Genomic DNA, 19,561 nt, shown 5'->3' with positions numbered 1-19,561 from the left:
CCAGCTCATTTTACAGATAAGGAAACTGAGGCAACCAGGGCTAAGTGATTTGCTTAGGGTCACACAGATAATTTCGTGGAAGAAGCAATATAGTTACTGAAGCATCAGGAAAGGCCTCAGATAGGATGTAGAATCTGACTGGAGTTTCGAAGGAAGCTAGGAATTCTGAGAAGTGTTGGTAAGGAGGGAGTACATTCAAAGTACAGGAGCTTTGGAGAGGAGAGGCAGCCTGAGCAAAGCAATGGAGATGAGAGATAGAATGGCACGTGTAGAGAATAAAAAGGACAGTTTGATTAGATCTGTGGCTATTAACCTGAAATCTATGAACCTGGATTTTTAAAAATTACTTCAGTATAATTAGCTTTTCTTCGTAATTCTATGCACTTAATTTTAGGCCCTTAAAAACATTATTCTGAGAAGAGATCCAGAGGTTTCACCAGACTGACAAAGGGTCTTAGACAGAAATTGTCCAAGGATTCATTGATAGGTTCTGCTGCCAAACATACTTATCATGTATCATATATTCCAAGCATAGACCCACAGTATACAAAAACTAGTGGGTCCTCAGCAGCATTTTCAGCTACCTCATATAAGTTTCATAGGCAGGATGGACATGAGAATTTTACAGAAGGCAGAAAGAGAAGAAAAAGACTTACATATGAAAGAACCGAAACAGAAGGGGAAGATCCAGATCAGGTTAAATAACAAACTAGTAAACACCTAGTCAGTAAACACCAAGTTTATAACTGGAATTTGCAAACTAACCAGTTAATCACCTGAGCTAAAGTTTTATATCTCATCTTAATTTTGCAATCTTTAACTCATCATAACTTCTTCATCTTGCTAGTGGTGGTAAGACAGTTGCCAAAAATTCTATTATCAGACTTAGCTCTTCACTAACTATGACCTAAAACATCTCCAAAGGACTCATGAGGCAAAATGCCATCCATATTCAGAGAAAGAACTATGGAGTCAGAATGAAGAATAAAGCAGACTATTTTCTTCTTTGTTTTTCTTGTGGTTTCTCCCATTTAATTCCTCTATGTAACATGACTAATGTGAAAATGTGTTTAATAGAAATGCATGTGTAGAACCCATATAAGATGGCATGCTGTCTTGGAGAAGGAGAGGGGAAGGATAGGGAGAAAATTTGGACCTTATGGAAATGATTGTTGAAAATTGAAAGCAAATAGATTTGGGGAAAATGTGATAAAACAAGAAAGAAGTCAGAATAGTGAATATTGATTATATCCTGGGTAATTATTTTCATTAAGTGGTCTTTTTTTATTGTTTTTAGGGCATAAAATCTGTCTCTCTCCATATTCAGCGTCCAGTCTTAAGCTAAAAAAATCTGGTTGGGATTTGTAATTCAAGTGGCATATATTGCTTGGTAAACTGATATTCTCAGAAGCTTGAAAAAAATTCTATTATCATAGGTTCATGACACACATACGCAAAGGTTATGAATGCTGCTCTAGTGTTCAAAAGGCACTGTTGTACAATGATCTTGGAAAGGTAGGTGACAGTCAAGTTGTCAAGGAGTTTAAATACCAGAGGAATTTAAATTTGATCCTAAAGACAACCATAGGAGGTAATTGATCAAGGAAGTTACATGTCACTCAGATGAGTGCTTTAGGAAAATCATAGACCCACATAATCAGAACTGGAAAAGACTAAAGGTCAGCTAGTCTCTGGTCCACTCCTTCATTGAGGAAAATAAAGCCTGGAGATGTTAATTGACTTACCCTAGGTCACAAAGGTAATAAATGGCAGAGCCAGGATTTGAACTGCGTCCCTCTGACTAGATACAATGTTCTTTATGTTTCACCGTGTGGCACTGGTTCCAACCTATCTTTCTAGCTTCGGTTCTAGTGGTGTCTTCTTATTTAAAGACTAAAATGCAAATTTCACCATTTGGCTTTTAAAACCTTTCACAATCTGACCCATTTCCAGCCTCATTATATGACTACTCTTCCCATAAGCTATAATCCAACCAGACTGACCTTCCTGCTCCTATCACACAGCTCCACTTCCTTTGCACTGACTCTCTCCCTGGCCCCTAGAATGAACTCCCTTCACCTCTTCTCCTTGTTCAGTCCTCTGTATCTTTCAAGAATTAGTTTAAAGTTCAGTTTCTACCTGAAGCCTTTCCTGATCCACTCCAATTCTTAGAGCCCTCTCTCCCTAAATTATGTTGCATTTTATATACATGTGTGTGTATGTATGTATATATATATACACACAAATGTATATATCCATACATATGATATATGAAGCATAGATAAGCTTACATTCTATTATCACCTAATCAACTTTGCAAACTCACAGGGGTAAGTTTGTTCTTTGTCCTTTGTTTTTGAAGAGGACCAATGATATCATGGAGGGTTGTCTTGACTTGCATGTGAATTAGATTTAAGTGAGACAGAGTTGCACAAAGTCATCAGCTTCACTCTCTTCCAGAGTCATTGAAGTCCAGTAGCAAGACAAAAGTCAAGATGACTGGTGATGGCACAGGATTCAGTGGATGACCTTGACATCTTTGATGTCTGACCAAGTTCCAATTAGTCCACAGCTGGGGAGTATAAGAAAAACAAAAGATAGTCCCTGCTTTCAAGGACATTATAGTTTAATGAGGGAGACCACATATAAACAATGTTTTAAAAATTTTAATTTAATTAATTTATTAATATAATTTATTATATGTTAATATACAATGTATTAAATAAATATGACATTAACATGATTGTTATTCATTTAATTAATAGCAATAAATAGTTGGAGATAATCAACAGAGGGAAGGTTTCTTGTAGAAAGTAGGAGTTTAGCTGGCATTTGACAGAAGCCAGAGAAGCCATGAAGGGGAGTTGGACTGTTTTATTTGAGGAATTACAAAGATGTCAGTGTAACTGAATCTCAGAGTACATGGGAAGGAGGTGAGGAAGGAATGAATTGGAGGCGTAGGAGTAGTTCTCAGTCCAAAATAGAAGATGAAGGAACATCTGCCTAGGGAGTCAAATAAAATATTGTTTTCTGCTGAACAACAGGGACAAACACCTTAGAAAATGAGAAGAAAGAATGAGACAATATGGCACAGACAAATTTGCCAGATTTGGAGTAGGAGGGCTTCAGCCCAAATGCCAGCTTTGGCACTTGCAACCAGTATGAATTTGGACAATCTCTGGGACTCAGTTTCCTTAACCATAAAAAAGATATTTTGATTAGATGATGTATGAAGTCCTTTTGCACCTCTAGAATTATGGTTCCATTAGAATCAGATCACCTGTTATAGGTAGAGATATTTGAGAGTTGGAGAATAGGGGATATTTGGGAGAGGGTTGGAACAAGGGCCTCAGCTCTGAAGGTAGGTAATCTGGAGGCAGCATGCTTTCACGTATAATGTGGTAGACTTGGAATCAGAAAGGTTGGATAGTTAATAGTTGTGTGGCCCAGGTAAATCAGTGAAGTCTCTGAGCTTCAGTTTACTTGCCTGTAAATTGGGAATCATTTGCACCTACCTCATAGATTTGTTGAGAGAATCAAGTAGAATTACATTTATAATTCTTTTAAAACCTTGAAGTGCTACATAAATGTGAACTATTGTTATAGAGAAATGTACAGTACCAGTTAAGAGCTTCATCAAATTTATTTCATGAGGACTGTGTTTGATGAGGTAATGAGACTACTGGAAAAATCTTTTCTCCATCTGTAGTCTTCCTCTCTCTAGTAGAGGGTATTTGGCATGAAAAGAACCTTGAAGATTGCTGGAGCCCCTTTTCCGAAGAGGGCAGCTGCAAAGCTGACCCCTGTTTGTGAATGCAGACAGACACTTATTGCGCTTAATTATTTTTAACACCCCCCCTCTATTTTTCCCTTCTTCCTTCTCCTACCTCCTACTCTAAGTTCATACAACTCCTTTCCTTGAGTTCAGACACAAACAATAGAAATGAAGTGAGGGTAAAGTTGTCGGTAAGATTTTATTTTGCATTAATATAGTGACTTTTCTTTGCTAACTTTAATGTTTGTATATATAAAGTTCCGAACTTTAATGATCATATTCTTAGGCATTCTCCAGAAAATGCATTCAGAGGAAACAAATCTGTTCCCTACCTCCCCCCACAGGAATTTAATTAGTTACCATTCTTATGTACTACTAGAGGGTCATTTCTTCTCTTAAATTTTATGACTATCTCACAGATCAATGAAGTATATTTAATAGTGGATCTATCAGGATGATTGTCTCTATTAAACAAAATCCAAGTAATTAAGATATTTCAGAATTTTTCCCTAAGTGGAATTTCCCACGTGTCTGTTAGGCAGTGATGTGGCAAAGTGGATGGAGCCCTGGCCCTGTGGTCAGGAAGATCTGCTCTCCTCCCACTCTTCTTTATGTGATTTACCTTTTAAATCGGTGGTGTCAACCTCAAAAAGAAACAGGGTCACAAAACTATATATAAGGATTTCTGTGGGCATATGTTCATTTACAAAACCACATATTAACATAATTTATGTTTTACAGTATTTTTATTTATTCTGTTAACTATTTCTCAATTCTATTTTAATCCAGTTCTGGCCCCGTTGAGGAGTGGTATAGACTACCTGCAGCTGGGCCTACATGGCCACTGGCTCTTCTGTTTTAAATGATTCTCCTTGAATTCTTCTTTTAATTTACCAACTTCAGCATTTTAAACCTGAATGTCATAGAGAAGCTTCTTCCAGGCCACCAGGTTTCATTACCCTGAACTCATGACCTTGCCAGCTGTTCTCGGTTATTACCACCTCTAAGCCAATCTTTCCCTTGGAATTCACTCAGAGAAAATGGGATTGCCTGCTAACATGAGGAGATCAAGCAGCTAAAGTTCCTGGTCCCTTTTCTTGTTACTACAGCCCCATTTTTTTGCCTGCCTTCTACCATTTTCTTAGTTGCTAACCAACTCTTGGTCACTGATTCTTTGGCCCTCTGGCTCCAGCGCTCTTTATCCATATTATCCTTTTTGCTACAATAAAGGCAGATACCCTGCCACATTTTTTTAAGTGACCAAGGACATGGAGCAACATTAACAAAAAAGAAAAATATGTGATTTAAACCATAACCACCATCCCCTATTTTATCTGTGAGCCTCAGTTTCCACATCTGTATAATAAGGAGATTAGACTGGATGATCCATGAGGACTTGTCTAGCTCTAAATCTGTGATATTGATCCTTTTATTCATTGTCCTTTTCTTTCATCCTGGTATTTTTATTCCAACTGAGTGACAAATTTATTCTAACTTGGTAATATTCATTCCAACTTAGTAACAGTTTGAGGAAAAAGCACTGGGATGATGAGTTGGGGATTGCACTGAGGCAAAAGAAAGTGTCACAGTATTCTAACAACAGATTAATTTAAGATCTAACTTTAAAGAAACAACATAATTATAAGAATTTGAAGAGCTAAAAAAAAATTAGTCATATTCCCTGGCACCCATAACCAAATAAACTGAGGATTTGAGGTACATGTTGGGAGTGATATTAGGCAGATTTCCTTGCTGAAATAATTTATGTAGAAAGCTGGTGTTTTCAGTTTCAAGATACAGAGTCAGGAAAATGAAATGTCAGTTTCCTCATCTGTAAAATGGGGATGATAATAATAGCACTTAGTGCACAAGGTTGTGATATTGCTGTAATGTTAATGAGATTTATGTTAATGAAGGACCTTCCCCACCCAATAATGGGCCTCAGATTAGGGGTAGCTTGTTTTGTAGGAAGGCCCACATCTTTTGTTAATTGTTAATGAGGCACTGGGTCAGAGGGTTGTGCCCTCTGAAAAGTGTCTACATATTTTGAGGTGAGGTTTTGCTTGGAAGAAGGTTCATGTGCCAGATGAGACTCTGGCTAACTATGTTCCCCCCACCTCCCTTGAAAACCCAGATGTTGGTGCTTCTCTCTCTGCTAACCATATATGTATGGAATGGTCAGACAGTTGGATCTGTCTGTTGACTTGTGCTGTATGTATTGCTTGTGGTCAGACAGTTAGAAGCCCTATCTGTTGGTCTTTATTTCTCTGCTTGTATTTTCTCTGTTGGTGAATGTAATTCAAGTAGATTGTTGACCCTTCAAAAGTTGTTAGAAAAGCAGATCTAAGAATGTGTACAGCAGGCCTTCCTGTGCATGCCAGGGTACTTGCTGCTACACTCACTGGATTCTCCTCCTCCCCTCCTCCACATACACACACCTACACACCATGTTCTAAAGAACTTAACCTTTTCATGCCTGGAATTTTTAACCTGGAACCCTGGTGAATGCTTTCCATGACCCTCTACATCTAAGCCTGCTTCAGAACATGTTGGACTCTGCTCCTTCTTGCTTATCACCTTGAACAGTCTTTCTGCTCTCCTCTCTAAATCTAATCCAATCAATATTGTCATTGCTATCTGAAAGGATGCTTCCACTCCCACTAGTGTTTTGCCTACCTGCATGCTACCCAAGAGCCCTCAGTATGACACCTCTAAATTCTAGTCCAATCCCATCATTTTTACAGGTGAGAAAATTTAGGGACATAGTTGTACATATTTTGTACAGACAGAAAGAGACAGGTTTTATTAGAAGAGGCGGACTCCAATTTCATGAGTCTGTGGTTTCACTGCAAAAGAATTCATTTTGGCAGAAAGAGTAAAAAGAATATTGTTGGAGGATCATTAAATCATAAATCATAAGTATGAAATAAAATGTTACACTTGAACTTAGTTACCTAGCAATGAGATTCTACCACTCAGGGACTCATATAGTCTTCCTGACTAACAGTGCCAGGTTGGGTATACCTTCCTCAAGAGGAAAGTGTTTGGGGATCAATAGTAAAATGCCTTCTCATGGACCTACACAGTTCATACGACCCACCAAACTGTTATGGGCAAGACATTAATTTACTGCTTGATGCCCCTCCCCATCTATAATACCCACTTTGAACTAAGAATTTCTCCACTGGGTACTATTCACTTGGTATTTGGTATTTGATCAGGTAGTTCCCTGGAGGGGCCTCATGGATGCACAAGTCTCCTTCCAGAGAATTAAATTTGATTGTGTATTCCTTCTCTTCTATATCCTTGGTAGCTGAGGTTTCTGGATAATTGGGGCTTTCCACATTTGAACCTCTCTCTGTGCCCCTTTTAAAGTTCAAGTATGATTCAAGTGTGTGAATTGCCTCTAAATCAATCATCAGTAATAATTAATATGGTTTCAAGGCAGCAAGCATCCAAGGAAAGGCAAAGATAAGATAAGAGCAATACCTGATGGAGTCCTCAGCAGTGAGAGCAAGAAGATTTTAAACCTTATCAAGGAGTTAGTTTTATCAATGGAATTTCACACTGTATCAAGCAGATGATTGTCAATACCAAAATAAAGTCCTAATCAGTGAAATAATGAGTACTTTACACCTCATGAGTGAGATTTCTGCAATACTAGAACAAAGGGTCAAGTCAGAGGGAGGAGGAAGGCCTTGGTCAATGATTGGATGTACCCCCCCTCCCAGTAAATATAGATGATAAATATTGAAGGGGAAATAATGAAGCCCTGTAGACCATAGTTCTTCAGAGACATGGAGTAACCAAGGCAGGTTTCCTGGAACCTATGGGATTTGGTTTCAGTTACTGTGTAGGATTTGAAGAAGATATGCTAATGGGAATGATGCATATAGTGAACCACACCAACACAGAGAAATGAAGTGTGCTAATTAATGCCTGATTTTTACAGAGGAGAAAGAAGGAGATATAGTAAGGAAATCTATAATCATAAAGAGAAGGTGGTAATTGGGGAGCAAAAAAGAGAAAGCAAGATTTGAGAAGGAAGGTAAGTGCCAATTGGGTTATATAGTAGATGGTGATGAAAAGATGACAAAAGTGTATTTCTTTATAGTACTGTAACAGAAAGGAAGTGTGATATGGTAAAAAAGTTCATGGGCTCTGGAGTTGGAGAACCAGGACTCAAAACAGGTTTGATAATTACTAAAAACTTGTATAATTTGGCCAAATAATTTTACCTTTCTGGAGCTCAATTTCCTCATCTGCAAAATTAGAGGGTTGAACCAGATGGTTTCTGAGGTTCCTCCCAGTTCTAGATTTTTGATCCTATAATGCATGTCTAGATACATGGATATGATACTTGGTAAAAGGAAAAATAGATTACAAGATTTAGGACTGGGTGGGACCTTAAAGATTATCTAGTCTTACACACTCATTTTAAAGATGAGGAAACAGACCTAGCATAAGTAATAAGGGGATAAATTGAGAGGAGAACCAAAGTCTTTTCATTACAAATTCTGTGTTCTTTTATCTATATTGAAGCTTAACTGGATATCATATTCCATCTCATCTTCTTACGTAGATTCCCAAAGTGGGAAATATTGCTCCCTGGGTAGCACTGGAATGATGGTGTGTGTGTGTGTGTGTGTGTGTGTGTGTGTGTGTGTGTGTGTGTGTGTGTGTGTGTGTGTATCTTTATTTATTTATTTTTTTTGAAATGATGCAAATAAAAAAAAAAACCATTGAAAGGTTTTAAAAAAAGGAGATTTTCCAGGAGGTTGCTGAGTAATATTTTTTAAAAGGGCAGTAGTCCAAATAAGTTTGGGAACCTCTGTAAAGGAGATAAGATATAAATTTGTTCCAAATTTTATGACCAATTTGTTTTATATATATGTATATGTATATATATATATGTCATTCTTATATGTTACATATATATGTTATATATAATTTCAAATTATATGACAAATCAATCAGACCTCACAGTAATGTAGATGTAGTGTTGGAAGGGACCACAGAGGTATAGAAGGGGAAACTGAGATTCAAGAAGGTTAAGTGACGGATTCAAAGTTACATAGATGATAAGTGTCTGAGATGGCTTTGGATTTGGGTCCTCTGACTCCAAAGTCAGTGTTCTTTTCACAGAAATGCTGTAGGGAATGACATGCTGAATGATATGCTGGAGGGAAGGGTTCTAGCTTGCTCCCATTAGAGATAATGCTTGCTGATGATTTTAGATAGATAGATACTACTTTTCATTTTAAAGAAAGTTCCACTTATTCCTATGCTCTCTAGTGTTTTTAATAGAAATGAGTGCTGTATTTTGTCAAAGGCTTTTTCTGCATCTATTGAGATAATCACTTGTTTTCTGATGGTTTTGTTATTGATATGGTCAATTATGCTGATAGTTTTCCTAATATTGAACCATCCCTGCATTCCTGGTATAAATCCCACCTGGTCATAGTATATGATTCTTGTGATATATTGTTGTAGTCTCTTTGCTAGTGTTTTATTTTAAAATTTGCATCAATATTCATTAGAGAAATTGCTCTATAATTTTCTTTCTCTGTTTTGGCTCTTCCTGTTTTGGGTATTGGCACCATATTTTTGTTGTAGAAGGAATTTGATGGGATTCCTTCTTCACCTATTTTTCCAAATAGCTTATATAATATTGGGATTAACTGTTTGTTAAATGTTTGGTAGAATTCAGTTATGAACCCATCTGTTTCTAGGAATTTTTTCTTAGGAAGTTCATTATTGGCTTGTTCAATTTCTTTTTCTAAGATTGGGTTATTTAAGTATTTTATTTCTGTTTCTGCTAATCTGGGTAATTTACGTTTTTGCAGCTAGTCATCCATGTCATCCAGATTGTCAAATTTATTGGTATATAATTGGGCCAAATAGCTCCTAACAATTGTCTTAATTTCCTCTTCATTGGTGGTGAATTCTAGCCTTTCATTTTTGATACTAGTAATTTAATTTTCTTCTTCCCCTTTTTAAAAATCAAGGTTTAGTTATTTTATGAATTTCTTCATAAAGCCAGTTTCTAGGTTTATTTATTAGTTCAATGATTTTCTTACTTTCAGTTTTATTAATTTCTCCTTTGTTTTTCAGGATTTCCCAATTTGGTGTTTAATTAGGGATTTTGAATTTGTTCTTTTTTTTTTTGTTCCATGCCCAATGCATTGATCTGTTTTTTCTCTATTTTCTTGATGAAGCAATTAGAGATATAATTTTTACCCTAATTACTGCTTCAACTGCATCCCATAAATTTTGGTATATTATCTCAGTGTTGTCATTTGTTCTTTGACCACTTGTTTTTTAGTATTAGATTGTTTAATTTCCAATTAATTTTTAATCTCCCTTTCCATTTTCCATTACTGAATGTAATTTTTATTGCATTATGATCTGAAAGGAATGCATTTACTATTTCTGCTTTTTGGCATTTGGTTGTGAGGTTTCTATATCTTAATACATGGCCAATTTTTGTGCAAGTGTCATGTACCACTGAGAAAAAGGTATAATCCCTTCTATGCCCATTCAGTTTTCTCCAGAGATCTATCATACCCTACTTTTCCAGAATTCTATTCACCTCATTAACTTCTTTCTTGTTTATTTTTTGGTTAGATTTATCTAGTTCTGAGCAGGGAAAGTTGAGGTCCCCCATGATTATAGTTTTAAGTGTGAGTTCACATTCACATTTATAGTTATGATGACTGTGTATTTCTGTCCATGCTATTTTTCACTTGTGTATCCTCCCCCCTCCTTAACCCCTATCCTCTTCCTTTTCACAAGCATTTTGCTTCTGATCACCACTTCCAATATGCCCTTCCTTTTATCAGGCCTCCTCCCCTATTATCCCCATTCTATTTTATCTCCTTATAAGATAGATTTCTATATTCAATTAAGTTTGTATATTATTCCATCTTTGAGCCAATTTTGATGAAAGATTTGAGCTTTGCCCACCAACCCCAATTTCACCCTCCATTATAATAGTTCTTTCATGCTTTCTTTATGTAGAATAATTTATCCACATTGAATCTCCCTCCTCCTTCTTCCAGTGTAATTTTCTTTCTCAACCCTTTATTTTGTTTTTTGGGGTATCATCCCATCAAAGTCAACTTATGTCCACACCCTCTGTCTATATACACTCCTTCTAATCATTCTTATAGTAATAAAGTTGTTGGGGCAGTGAGGTAACACAGTGAATAGAGTACTAGCCCTGAAGTCAGGAGGACATGAGTTCAAATCTGGCCTCAGATACTTGATACTTAATAGTTGTGTGACCTTGGGCAAGTCCCTTAACCCCAATTTGTCTTCCTCCCCCCAAGAAAAAAATTAAGTTGTTAAGAGTTTCAAATATTGCCATATTGAAATATAAGCATTTTCACTTTATTGAATGTTTTTTCTTCCTTGTTACTTTTTTGCCTTTTTATGGTTCCCTTGAGTCTTGCATTTGGAGGCCAAATTTTTATTCAGCTCTGGTATTTTAACTAGAAATGCTTGAAATTCTTTTATTTTGTTAAATGTCTCTCTTTTTCCCCAGAAAGATTATATTCAATTTTTCTGGGTAGATGATTCCTGGTTATAATCTGAACTCCTTTGCCTTCTGGTATATCATATTCCAAGCCTTCCAGTTCTTTATTGTCCAAGGTGCCAAATCCTGTGCAATCCTGACTGTTGCTCCATGATATATGAATTGTTTCTTTTTGGCTGTTTGCAATACTTTCTCCTTGATCTATGAGTTCCGGAATTTGACTATATCTTGGGAGTTCTCATTTTGGAATCTCTTTCAGGAGGTGATTGGTAGATTATATCATTCTCTTTTGCCCTCTGATTCTAATATATCAGGTCAGTTTCTTTGATAATTTCATGAAAGATGTTATCCAGACTTTTTTTTATCTTGGCTTTCAGGTAGTCTATTAATTCTTATATTATCTCTCCTGGATCTATTTTCCACATTAGTTGTTTTTCCAATGAGAAATTTCACATTTTCTTCTATTTTTTTTTTTTTACTTTTTAAATTTTGTTTTATCATGTCTTGATGTCTCATAGAGTCATTAGTTTCCATTTGTGCGGTTCTAATTTTGAGGGAAATTTTTTTCTCCAGTGAGCTTTTATGCTTCCTTTTCCATTAGGTCATTTCAATTTTTTAGGGATTTATTTAATGGGTAAATTTTTGTATATCTTTTCCCATGCTGTTGATTCTCTTTTTTCATGATTCTGTTACATTATTGTATTTCTTTCTCTAATTTTTCTTCTCCTTCTCCAATTTGCTTTTTAAAATCCTTTTTAAGCTCTCCAAGAATTTTTTTTGGAGCCTGAAATCAAATTACATTTTTCTTTGAGGTATCGCATGTAGCCATTTTGATATTATGGTCCTCTTTTAAGTTTATGTCTTGATCCTCCCTATCACCATAGAAACTTTCTATAGTAGAGCTCCTTTTTTGTTTTTTGCTCATTTTTTTTTCTTTTTTTTTTTTGGTGACTTTGGTGTTTTTAATGTGAGAGTTAGGCTCTGGTCCTGTCCCAAGCTTTTTGTGCTGGGGTATTGAGTCTTTCAGTTGGCTTTCACAGAGTTTCAGAGCTTAGCTACTTGTTTTCTCTGGAAGATAGGCTTCTCTTTGGACTTGTACTGGGTGGTGAGGCCTCACTGTTGACTTCCCTTGGGTGTGAGGTTTAGCTGTTGGCCTGTTCCAGGGGTGGGGGTCTTGCTGCTGGGTTCCTATGGTAACAGAGTCTTTCTGGTGGCTGGCCCTGAAGGAGGGATCTTGTTGCTGGGTTGCTATGGAAATGAGGTTTCTGCTGGTAGGCCCCCAGGGCATGGCTTCACAACTAGTCTGCAATGGGGTCAAGGCCTTGCTGCTGGCTTGTACTGGGAATGGAATTGCTGGGATGGGGACTTACTACCCTGCACAGAGTGTTCGCTTGCCTAGGGGGGTGCTACTGGTGGGGATTCATTAGTACACTGCCCCAGACTTGGGGCCTTGATGTAGGCCCCTGCCATGAGGCTGACTGCTGCTGCTGCTCTTGGACCTTGTTCCCCTTCCACTCATGAGACAGACATTTCCTGCTAGGCTAGTAAGCTGCTTCTCTGCTCCAAGATCAAGTCTCAGGTGGTTAATCCTGAGGCAATTTTCTACTTGTTTGGAGGGGAATTTGGGAGGGCTTCAGAGGATTCTTTCCTTGCTCCACCATCTTGGCACCAGAAGTCTCAAGACTCTAGTCTTTCCTTCTACAAGCTTCCTGGTCATGTCACTGAACCTATTAGTGCCTCCAAGCAATTAAGAGTAAATGGAAATTATAAATGAATTTCCAGTGAACATCAGTGGAGGATATTTCCACACCAGGGAGATCTCTACAACTAATGAATTCATAGGTCCCAATCAATTTCTCTCTAATTTGTTCTCTTATGATCTAGCTTTCCCAGGGAGTATTAAATACATACACTAAATAATCTCCCTCTGCTTTAGGTTGCTTTGGCTATATTCTTAGCCTGTTTGGTTTTAATTGGGTGAGTTTGTTTTAATATTTAGTATAAGTTTCCTTTATCGAAGTACAAGTTAACCAATTAGCACTTGCAGCCAACTATGGTTACTCCCAGGGTCTGGAAAGTTTCCTGTACAGTAGTTCTGTCTTGTTTTACTTTGAAACCTTCAGAAATAAAACTGCTTTCTTTTACCATCTTCAAACCTTTGCAAAACGTCTTTAGAACTCTTGAAAACTGTTAGGCACTTTCTTCCCTCTTGTGAAGTTACCTAGTACAGTTAAATTCTAGCATTTTCTAGGGGTATGGCTGGTTGGTTGGTTTCTTTTATTGTTGTTCATCTTAAAATCTGGGATTTAGTAAATGGAGTTTTATTCTGCATTTGTAAGACTAATTCTCCAGTTTTATTCATTTGCTTATCTTTTTGCTAGGCCCTTGTCTTTTCTCCCCGAAACAACTGTCAGCATTTTCCTAAAGATTTCAGACAAGAATGTGGAGATTGACAGCTATGTGGAGCAAAATAAAGATAAGGATTTTCTAATGTTCATTTTATTTACTTTTATATTCAACTTTCCAACCTTCCCTTTAAACCTTAAAAACTTTAAAGAGGATTGTAAGGAAAGTATCTTCTGCTTTGCATACCTTTTTATCTTAGGGGTTTGGAGGATTTTTTTTTCTGCTCTTCACAAGGAAGCAAGAAGTGTGACAGGAAGGTGTGATTTTTAATTTACACCAGAGCTCTCAGCAAATAATGACTTTTCACACCCTGTTATTGCTGCTTAGCCTAGGGGAGGAGTTGGGGGCTACTGTTGTCATATCAAATTAAATCCACTGTTGTCATGCAGAAGGACATTCTTCTTCATTTAACCCTTATATTGAAATTTTTCAAACTTCATGTTTGTGAATACTTTATGAGGATGTGGCTTATCACTTCCAAATGTACTTGATTTCTAGGAAATGATTTTGGAGACCTGGTTTTTCATTTTGTCAAGCATGAAAAACGTTTTTCCCCCTTGTGATCCTCACATTGACCAGACAAGTAGGAAATAGTGGCATATTTAGACAATAGCAGAAAATATGTTTGTATTTATTTTTCAGAACTTCTGGGCAAAAGGAGTTTAAGAAAATTAAATTAAAGAATATGTTTGCTGTTCCCTAATGCTTCCCCTGCTGGTTAGCCAGAAGGCAATTTCTTCCAAGTTTCCAGGGAGGAGTTAGCTGATGACTGCACTGTCAAAACTTGGTGACTTAGAACGCCAGTTGAAATTTTCTAATTAAAAAAATTGTCAAGGAATATTTTAAAGACTGAAATTTTGGAATATTTTAATGATTTCTCCATTGCATTTTTAAACTTGGTCTGTAAGTTATCTGTTTCCTAGTGCAAAGATTACCTTCAGAAATGCAGATCCACTCATCTATGACTTCTTAGTCCTCGAGGGCTGTACTGTTAGGTTAAGGCACCTTCCCATAATCACCTAGCTAGCAAATGTCAGCAGCAATATTTGAACCCAAGTCTTCTTAACTCTGGAAGTCGGGATATTAAGTGACTTGTCCAAGGTCACATAGCAGGACTTTTTGAATATGTTAACAGCAAGACTTCCTGATCCCAAGGTTGGCCCATTCAATAGATTCAACTGTGTCCCCCCTCTTCTATTAAATGCTTGATTCCATGGCATATTGAGGTCAGTTGAAGGAAGTGGTGATGTTAGCATGGGGAAGAAAACACTGTAGAATAAGATGGCTATTTTCAAATAGTTGAAATGCTGCCATGAGGAAAAGAAATTCAGTGTATTCTGATTGATCCAAGAGAACAGAACCAGGAGCAAGTTACAAAGAGTCAGTTTAGGCTTGATGTCAGAAAAAGTCTAACAGTTAGAGGTTTCCAAAAAGCAGATGGAGCTATAGGAATGGAGTTAATGAAGAAGGGTAGTAGGGTTTTCCTCACTAAATATCTTTGAGCAGAGACTAAATGAACATTTGTTAGGTAAGTTTTGATGACAATGTTTGGGGGATTATGGATTGAACTATAATACCCTAAGGTCCCTTCAAACTTAAAATTCTGTGACTTTGAAATTAATCAAACAATATGATCTGAACTGCCTTTGGGAAACAAGGACTGAAATTAAAACTAAAGGCAATGAATTCACATAATTTCAAAGCACATGCAAGAGAATTGTGGCAAGTAGAAATAGCTTTCTAAGCAAACATCATAGAACTCTTTCTACCCATTTCTTTCATAGAAATACCTCATAGTGAAAAAAAATCAGACATGGGCAATGTGTTGATTTGTTTTGTTTAAATATATGTATGTTGTGTATTTCTCTGTGTATGTAAATATAGGGGTATGTGTGTGTGTGTAATGTTTCTATTTGGTTGATTTGGTTGAATTCTATTTGGTTGAATAGCTAGTGATAGCTATTCAAAAAAAAGCATCACTAAAACATTTTCTAATGCACAGAATAACATTTTTAAAAAACAGAAGAACAAATTAAAGAACAAATTTTGTTACCACTAATAAATTTATGAATCATTTTTCTTTTCAAAAACAAGCTATATATAAGTCTCTCTCTCTATATATAAAATTTTCTTTATTGTTCTATTTTGTATATTGAAATGCTTGTATTTATTGATATTGTTAAGGTCAGAATCAAAAGAATTCCCCCCCCCCCAAAAACCTTAAACAAATCAGAAGCACTCTAATCCAGATAATTTTGGCTGGAATGATATTGCTTGTCCCTGCTGGTTTTGTGTCTGGGAAAATGTGTTAAATTCTGAAAGGGACAGAAGTAAGAGAAAAAGGCAAAAAATATTCAAGATCTCCCCATGTAAACTTTAAATGGGTTTGCATTGTCACTAGCCACTCTTCTCTTTCCATCTCACTGAGTAATCAGAAGCAGGGACTAAATCTCCATACTAGCTGTAAGACAGTAAAGGGTTAACTACTCTTGGTTTACAATAAACATCTCTGGCAGACTTTTATCTTATCCTTCCTAAGTTCTCCCCCCTACACAACTCCCCCCTCTGTAAATGTCAACCACTTCCTGATGAGCCTGGTAGTGGTGAATTTCACACCTTTCTTTTCTTTGTGAAGAAACCTGGGTGTTAATGGTAAGGAATTGGGTACCATTGTATGTCTGAGGCTGTCTGTTAGAAGAGCTGAGGGATGCCAGTGGGGGGAAAGTAAAAAGAGGTGAAGAAGATACTGAAGAAATTAGAACTGGAGACAGGTTAAGAAATTAGTGATTTGTTTTCTATGAGCCTATCTTTTTATTATTTTATTAGTCTATGAGTATGCCTTTTAAAACAGTTTTCTAAACTATAAACCTAATGGGAGCTTAATATTTGGAGGGACAGAACCAGCTAAACATAAAAGGAATTTGCGTTTGGAGCACCGGGCATTTGAAAAAATCAACCAAGACAAGAACCTCTTTCCTGTGTTCTACAGGTGCACGTCTAATACAGCCATGGAAACTTGGTCAGTTGATCAGGTCTGCAGTTGGTTGGTACAGAAAAATTTAGGAGAACTAGTTCATAGATTTCGAGGTGAGTTGTGTGTATGTATGCTTGCATGCCTATACTGAGTAATTTAGACTTTCTGCTCTCCAGGCTATTTTCATTTTGACTTAATTGTCCTACTTTTTTTTTAGTGTAACTGCTTTTTGAATGTAACATAGTTTGAATCTGACACATTAATCTGGTGAGATATGGGATATTTCAGAAAAATCCAAGTCAAAAATTAGATTGCTAAGCATTATTGAAGATTACTATCTGCTTTGGGGGGGGGGGAGGGTGGAGATTTTGTGTTGCTTTAAAAAAATTTTTTTTTAACAATGTAGGATCAATGGGTGCAGTGTTACAGTGCTGGGGGTGTGAGAGTACCACTTGGCAGTTTGGGAGCGAGCTAGCAGATTGTCTCGGTAACTTCCCAGGAGTGGGCTTTCTCCTCCACTCACAAATGTCTATTAGTAGAGAAATTCGGGCATCTGCAGTTTTTAAAATAGGGAAGTAACAATCCTTATGGTGACCCTCTGGTCTGACATTCTTCTAGGGGAAGGAAATAGGTTTGGAATTAGACAAGGTTAAAGTTTCCCAACTGAAATGAAAAATCTAATTTCCATATAATTTTCCATCAAGGACATTTCAGATGAGTTCGAAATGGCTTTGTCTCTTGGAATCACTCAGGCAATGGCTTTGCCTTTTGAGTACGCCTCCGTTTTATATGCTTGATTTTTTTATTGTACTGTCATGTAAAAAACCGAAATGATTTTCTTTTTTCCCTAGAGGAAGAAGTGAGTGGGGCTGCTCTCCTTGCGCTAAATGATCGGATGGTTCAGCAGTTGGTAAAGAAGATTGGACATCAGGCAGTTCTGATGGACCTAATTAATAAATACAAGCAAAAAACTGAGGAACTGCCGCAACCTTCTGCAAATTCCGGAGTGATAACCCCATCAAAGCAAGCAGAAACAGTTCCTCAGTAAGCGTGATGCCAAAAAGATTCTTGTTTGGGATGCAGGCTATCTGTAGCGGCCCTATACAGCCAGAGGAAAGCTTTCTGGTGGGCTTTTTGCAGAGCACAAACTTCTTCTGGGGGTATTTTTGTAACATTCTTTGCAGAAAGTAATTTCTCAAAGATCATTTAAGAATAGTGAAGATGCTCTATAGTACTTGCCTACTGTTCACTACCAGCTGCCACTGAAATGCTCAAACTAATGGTTGTAAGAGTCATAAATACAGATAACTTTCTAAGAGTAATTTCTCCCTAACAATTGAAATATGTGCAGCAGGAGTCATAACACCCTGAGAGAGCTCATGATCTAAAAATAGTTGTTTATGAGGTCTTTCCTCAGGGTTCCCAAACTTTTTTGCCAGGGACTCCATCTCCTATCTAACCCCTAGAGGTCTCCACTTTGCAATTTGTGAAAGAACAGCTGTAACTGAGGGGTTTTAAAAATTGTTTCCTTTAGAACCCTAACATACTATGGAAGAATTCCAGGGAGATCCTAGGGAGAAATACATGGTGACAGCTCAATGCTTTTGATCTTTTGTTTGTTTGTTTCTATGCATGTTTGGAGTATAATATTACACAGTGAGAAGAAGTACCAATAATAGTTTTTGCCTGCAAGATTTAGCTTAAAAAAAGATATTCCCTGATGATGCTGCAGGTATTTAAGTTTGGTTGGAGTTTTATGGAACTGTGACATTGGGAAAGTGTTTGCTCATTTGGAAATGGTGGGAAAAAACTTCTGTTGTATTTCTTGTTTCATATGGGCTTGATTGAATCTAGCCTATACAAGGTACTCTGATTTTCAGTGTGTTCCTAGTTCTGTCTTTGCCTCCCCCCCCCCCCCCAATGCAATCTAGTTTAGCATCTGCTTGAGTTTGGGCAAATAATTTAAATGTGAACTTTGGAGAGTGATCCCTTTGTGGATTTTTGATATATGATCCTTTGTTTCCAACTTTAAAAAAAATTTGCTTCTAGAGCAGAAGAGGTCTTAATTTGGGGTTGTGGGTAGATTTCATAGATAGATTTCAAAGGGTCTCTGAACTTCTGAGAGAAAATTACATCTTTTTTTTTTTTTTTTTTTACTAATCTTGGTTTCTTTGGTAATCTTATATATTTTATTTTATGCATTTTCAATGCATAATTCTTCAAAGAGGTCCATAGGCTTCACCAGATGGACACACATTTAAAAAAAGGTTAAGAACTATCCTAAGTACTCAAAATGTTTTGAGGTAAAAGTGAATAAAATACATACACACACACACACACATACGGAAAGATCACAGATCAAAAGGCATAGACCTAAAGATGGAAAGGATGTTAGATTACATCTAGTCCCATCCCCTCATTTTATAAATGAGGAAACTGAGGTCCATAGAAATTGTCTAGGATCACACAGGGAGTAAGGGACTACTTCTGCTTGAGCTAATGGTAGGGGGCTTGGTGAAGGTAGAGCTTATGAATTTTTAGTTTGTTTCATTCAATCTAGTAGAAAGAAAATTATAGCTTTTAATATGCACAGAATAGTATGAATTGTGGTGAAGTTCAGCATCCTTTATAGTAATAGTTTTCAGTAAAGGGTTTACAAAGGGAAAGTATACAGTGGACCCGAAGACTTCAAAGTAGTTTCCTCACCAGAGCTTGGGTCTAGGCATTATTACACACCCCCTGACAGGTTTGAAAATCTCCATCACCCCACCTAGTCCAGAAATAGTTTTGAGTCTTCCTTTTTACAGATATAATTTCATTTAAATCGAAATAAATACTAGCATGTTATGAAGAACAAAATTTTCTACAG

The 19,561-nt window shown here is 36.9% G+C and overlaps 1 protein-coding gene across 1 annotated transcript in view; it reads left to right on the top strand.

The window, feature by feature from the left end:
- The first annotated feature begins 16,572 nt into the window (after nt 1-16,572).
- SAMD3 (sterile alpha motif domain containing 3) overlaps nt 16,573-19,561 on the top strand; it is a 55,017-nt gene continuing 52,028 nt past the window's right edge. The window contains exons 1-2 of the mRNA XM_072643308.1: nt 16,573-16,805; nt 17,544-17,736. Coding sequence (XP_072499409.1) covers nt 16,727-16,805; nt 17,544-17,736 — 272 coding nt within the window. The 5' untranslated portion in view covers nt 16,573-16,726. The remainder of the gene's footprint in view (nt 16,806-17,543; nt 17,737-19,561) is intronic.

Source organism: Notamacropus eugenii, chromosome 2 (genome assembly GCF_028372415.1).
Source record: "Notamacropus eugenii isolate mMacEug1 chromosome 2, mMacEug1.pri_v2, whole genome shotgun sequence".
NCBI lineage: Eukaryota > Metazoa > Chordata > Mammalia > Diprotodontia > Macropodidae > Notamacropus > Notamacropus eugenii.
Note: the sequence above shows the minus strand (reverse complement) of the source record. Positions and strands in the feature narration are given on the sequence as shown.